Genomic DNA, 6,000 nt, shown 5'->3' with positions numbered 1-6,000 from the left:
GACAGATTGTAAGGTAGGTGAAGGAAAGATGGTGAAGTATAAAACTTTCCAGGTCATGGATCTACGCTCTATGTGTCTCGCTTGGTGCATCCTTTGACACTCACATCCATACTCCACTTGAACGATTCGGACGCACTTGGTCGCAGCGAACACATCCACCACAGCATACAGGGGCTGGACGGCGGGGATCCCCCGTGCAGAAGCTCCCATATCCTCCCCATTAATTACAATGTGCATGTCAGCCAGGCCCTCACCCTTGGGCACGTACAGCACGCCTATCCGGCTACGTCGGGCTGTGGGGGGCAGGGCGTTGGTTTTGTACAGGTCGTCTAGGATGTGGCTAAAGCGCCCGGGGCGGCTACGACCCACAAGCTTGTCTCTAGGGATCCGGAAATTATCAATGTACAGGTGGGAGTCCATGAAGAAGGTCTTGGTTTTGTTGTCAGTGTCATCCCTCCTCTCCCCTCCCCTGTCTCCTCCAGTTCCGCCATCCTCATCCTCCCTCCCTCGTCCCAACCTGTGACCCCCAGCCAGTCCTCCTCCTTCTTCTCCAGCATCCTCTCCCCCTGCATCGCCGTCTGGCTGCTCGACCTTATTGTGGTTGCGGGTGATGGCAAAGATCCAGCTGTCGCCCATGTCAGTCAGGTCAGGTAAGGAATATTCCGGCACTACCTCTAGGGGTTCTGGGATCCCTGGCAGTAAGGCCGACCCGTAGGTTGCCACACCAACCGAGCTCCTTCTCTTCAATCTCCACCAGAAAGATCTCCCCAGGCTTCAGCGGATCTTTGCTGAAACACACACCGTTGGCAAAGCTCTCCACGCGGGTGGCCTGGGTTCCCGAGAGGTCTAGCCTCACGTTGGTTCCATGGACGAAGTGGAATTCCATGAACTGTTCAGAGTGGGGTTCCATTTCCCAAAAGAGCCTGGTGAGAGTAGCTACTGTAGTTTCTAAAGCCACTCAAATGTCAGGCCGACCGAAAGCACTGTTGGGCTATGCTAGCCTCAGCTGTCTTGGTGGGACAAGCGTCAAACGACCACCAGTACAAAGTAAACTGTCTGGTATCTCCTTACAAATGGTTTTGTGGGTTCTCCTGTAGGAAAAAGCAGTGACATGGTCCACGTACGTACCCACAAAGACACACGGTAAGCCCCTGCTTTGCCTATCTGTTAGCCACTCAGGGAAGCTTCTGGTAGAGGGCTATTTTTGAACAGCTGCATACTGTCAACAGATGGCAAGGTATGTTGGGGTAGTGGGGGTAGTGGTGAGTGGTGTGTGTGTGTGTGTGTGTGTGTGTGTGTGTGTGTGTGTGTGTGTGTGTGTGTGTGTGTGTGTGTGTGTGTGTGTGTGTGTGTGTGTGTGTGTGTGTATGTGTGTGTGTGTGAGAGAGAGAGAGAGAGAGAGAGAGAGAGAGAGGGTGCAAATGTGACCATAAAAGCCCCTGTGGCCTAAGTACTCATTTATTTCCCCAATCTCATTGTGGCTAATTATGATAATACCATATGCCAGATAAATCTGTGAAACAGTAGGCCTTCTACATCAACTGTAGAAGTCATCATCTAAATATAGCCATTGCATGAAAATTCTTCCTAGATGTGATTACTATGTAAATCAACCATTAAAGCAATATAGTCCGATAGATAGGTCTCCACAGGATCATTATGAATACATTAATGTCATAACTCATAAGACTATGGTGGTCTAATATTGTCTGTGATATCTGAAGAGGAAAAGTACACTAATTATTTTCACGTTCGTATGTAAATTGGATTTATCTCATGCATGAGAATTGTTAATTATGAAACCAATTTAAGAAACCAATTAACACTATCATATTAATTGTTTTGAGATCTCTCAGGATGTGGAAAATGTAAAAGTAGAAAAGACTCCTCAATAGCCTAAAGCGATCCTTTCTCCCTTGATGTAGCCTACAGCTTTTGTTTTTATGTTAATATAGTAGATTCCATGGCAACCAGCTAAATTGGATAAAGATAGGCTTACATAATGTTGGATCATGATGCATATCCAACAAGATAAAGTTTGTGGCTTCTGTTCTGACTGTTCTGACAGTGCAGTTCAGTCTGTCTGCTGGGACAGAGCGCACGCAGGATGACGCAGCTGACCTCGGCACATCAGAGGCAGAGGCACAGCTGAAAAGCTTGTTAATTAAGCTGAGAACTGCCGATGCCTGGTTACATTGGAAACAATGAATTATGAATGAGTTGGAAAAGGAAAGAATCACTCCTGTCCTTGACAATAACCAATCCTACAGTTTGCATTCTGTACACATGCACTCACAGAGCAAAAATAAACATTAAAGTCATTCAATTAGAAAACGTAAAATAAAATTAAAAACGTGACTTTCGACCTCCCCGGTTTTTGGTTAATGCCCTCATGCCAACAGCATCCTCTGAGTTCTGTGCCAACTCTCTGTAGCCTACTCAATGTCAGGAAATACCCTTTTATTCCCCGGCCAGTTTCTTGTTGACAGTAGGCTATGTAGATGTATTAACTTAAGCCTTAAGGTGTTCATCAAATGCTATTTTCGAATTTGTTTCGAAATAAGGCATTCGTTGTTGTAGGCCTACTTGCATTATCCAACCTCAGGCAGGCTTGAGGTTGATGCTTGTTATGTCTGCCCTCTGGGCTAAGCTTAATAATCTATATTTACCATACATCTAGCCTTTATTTGACCTGGTGAGGGGAGTGATAAAAAGACAGAGAGGGCTGATAGCAGCCCAAGGGCTGATAACTGTTATAAGCTGTAGAGCTGGTACGACTAGCTAATCAAATTGTCTGTCAAACTGCGCCTGGTGAAGTAGAATTCAAGGTAAGGAGACATCCGGGCACAATGCAACCAAAACCCATCGGGAAAAGTGACCTTCAACAGTTTACAGAGTGGCTGCGTACCAACAAGGGCGAGGACCAGCAGCACCTGCCGTATTCTCTACAAACTCCCTCCCCACCACACTGTTGGAAAATCCCAGCTGGACCTATTTTGTTTGCTGCCGTTGTATCACGTTGACAGTGTTCATGTGATTCGACTGTGGACTGGACATGATGTAAATGCACTTTTGTGCACAACAGCACTTTACCAAGACTGTGCTGGTAACTGTTTTTAAAGGATTGCACCATGGCACTTTACCTATATGTGCTGTGTTGGTAGCTTTTTCTTTTAGAATTTGCACGTCATACATATTGTTTTTTTTTATATGTTTGTTTATGCTGTTTTTAGTCTGGGTCTTTTATGTTTTTTTTAGATAGGCTTGATGTTTTATGTTACACTGCTATTATATATATGATATTTCATTTTCTGTATTGTATTGTATTGTATTGTATTGTATTGTATTGTCCTGGCCTTGGTCCAATCCAAGGACCATTACTTACCGTAAATAAAACTCACAGAACAAAGTATGGTGTTCCCCATGCAGGCCATTGTCATACTGTTGAAGCTGCAGGCCAGTCAACTGACCAGTAAGCAAGCCAGTCACTCAAGTACAGACAGGCAGGCAGCCCATTCAGGAACAGACACCAGATCCCTGAGGTGAAACATGGGGACTATCATACAGTACAGTAGCTAACTAGCTCCAGTCTGCACATAACAACACCCATTCTTCATGTTGTCATTTCTAGGCCTAACAGTGTGTGTGTGTATTTAGGCCAACAGAGAAAGGGAGAGGAGGAGAGGTGTTGTTGATGTTGAGGATACAGTCATGTTCATGGAGACACCAAGGAGTGTTAAATAATATGCACTATAGGCTTGACCCACATCCCAGTATCTGTACATAATCTTGTAACTATACTTTAATCACGCGTAAGCTGTGTAAGCATAGAGGCCTAACTGTATGACACCATGTCCACTACTTCAGATAGGCTACTGCATGCCCAAGTATACAGGATGTCACTGTAGGCTACAACAATCATCCACTTGAACATCATTTTTCTATCAATAATACTTCTGTATCAGTTCACATAACTTCCGGAGTCCGGACCGGTCACTACATTTTAGAACATGACACTCCTTGAGTTGGTGTCATCTTGTTCTCTGAGCTCTTGCTTGCTACAGAGATGAGTAATCAGAATGACGTGTTGAGTTGATGAAAATGTCCACTTTTAGGAAGCAGGAATTGAGGTGAGATTCACAAATCACATATCAAATCACAACACTGATTAGTCCTAATAAGTCACATTGTCACAAATATTTACCAAATATCGTGAGTTTGCGGAAGTGTCGTGTCATCTGAAATAAAGTAATGAAATCGTGTTGAGCCGATTTTTGAATATCAATTAGAAAGCATTTAGGCTATACTCTCTCTCTCTCTCTCTCTCTCTCTCTCTCTCTCTCTCTCTCTCTCTCTGTGTCTCTCTCTCTCACTCACACACACACACACACACACACACACACACACACACACACACACACACACACACACACACACACACACACACACACACACACACTCTCTCTCTCTCTCTCTCTCTCTCTCTCTCTCTCTCTCTCTCTCTCTCTCTCTCTCTCTTCCTCCCCCTCTCTCTCTCTCCCTCTCTCTCTCACACACACGCAAACGCAAACGCACACACACACACACACACACACACACACACACACGCACACGCACACGCACACACACACACACACACACACAGACACACACACACACACACACACACACACACACACAGACACACACACACACACACACACACACACACACACACACACACACACACACACACACACACACACACACACTCTCTCTCTCTCTCTCTCTCTCTCTCTCTCTCTCTCTCTCCCTCCCCCTCTCTCCTCTCTCTGTCTAGCCTATCGTGCGTGCGTGCGAGTGCGCGAGTGTGCGTGCTGTACAGAGTAATCTGGATTAGGAAGGATGCTGCTGCCATGATCCTCGGCAGCGCATCGCACATCTGGATGGATGCAGCCAGTCGCTGAAGCGGTGGCGCGAGGAGCGCTTCGCTGCCAACGTGATGTTGTCTCTGCTGAGAGAGGACAACATGCTCTGAATGACTAACAACGCAGTTGTGGAGTTTTAACCCGAAGCTTCCTTTGAGAAATTGTTTTCCCCCGGTAAGCACACTCATCTGCTCCTATTTTGATTCGTTATTCCTTACTTTTACGTGTGTCTTCTTCTTCATATCATTGCCAAAGCAAAAGCATGTCTTTATGAATATGTGCATAGTAGGCCTATGTGAGAATATTGTTTATGAGTAAACAGTTTTGGGCATGTCCTTTGGGGATGTTGTAGGCGAATGTAAATAATAATGATAAAGAAGAAAAAAAACTAAAAAAAATATGTATATATTTCAGAAATGTCAAACATTTTCACACAATTTGTGGGAAAATAATATACCTACAAGCTCATAATAATGTATGTGTGATGAGTTTATAGTTTGGCTATTTTTGCTACTTTTGCAATGAAGTAATAGGGCTTAAGTGGTTAATTAAAAAAAACATGGGCACTTGAGCCATATTGCATCCTAATGTCAAACGTGTAACGTGTTGAATTCTGCCCTTTTACAGCTTAATCCTGCTATGTCCAATTTAGTGTAGTCCTATACTGAGAGTGGAGTAGATCTGAGAGAAGACCTATGTATAGTCTATAATAGTCTATATACTCTATAGCCAGATTTTACTAGTGCTGTTTTAGTCATATATCAATCAAACGGGTACTACTGTGTAGCCTATTGTCAGGGTAGTATACATTCTACATTCTAGCTGAGGTCTAATTTATTTCATGATTAATTATTATTATTATTATTATTATTACTATTTTAAATATTTATTTTCTTTTTTTGCGCTCCACGGGCGCTCCAGGGCATAACTCGGAGGGTGATAGACCAAACGGTCTAAAATTCGGGCGGTGTGTCTCATAAGACCCCTTGATGGAACGTGCCAAAAGGCATTAGGAGGTACGGTCTCCGAGAACTGCAAAGCATGTATGCTGAGTCGCCTGAACTCGGGTCTGAGGCGGAGACAGAGATTCTGG

The 6,000-nt window shown here is 44.2% G+C and overlaps 1 protein-coding gene across 1 annotated transcript in view; it reads right to left on the bottom strand.

Annotated features, from left to right (window-relative positions):
* The window catches only part of neurl2 (neuralized E3 ubiquitin protein ligase 2), a gene marked incomplete at its 3' end in the record, with an annotated part of 2,838 nt that extends 1,673 nt beyond the window's left edge, over positions 1-1,165 (bottom strand). The window contains 2 exon segments of the mRNA XM_084078268.1: positions 105-687; positions 689-1,165. Of these exon segments, the coding sequence (XP_083934394.1) occupies positions 105-687; positions 689-910 (805 nt within the window). The 5' untranslated portion in view covers positions 911-1,165.
* Positions 1,166-6,000: the final 4,835 nt, after the last annotated feature.

The sequence above is a fragment of the Gymnoscopelus microlampas genome, assembly GCF_963454915.1.
Source record: "Gymnoscopelus microlampas genome assembly, chromosome: 14".
Classification (NCBI taxonomy): domain Eukaryota; kingdom Metazoa; phylum Chordata; class Actinopteri; order Myctophiformes; family Myctophidae; genus Gymnoscopelus; species Gymnoscopelus microlampas.
The sequence above is the reverse complement of the archived record's forward strand: the minus strand, read 5'-3'. Positions and strand labels throughout refer to the sequence as shown.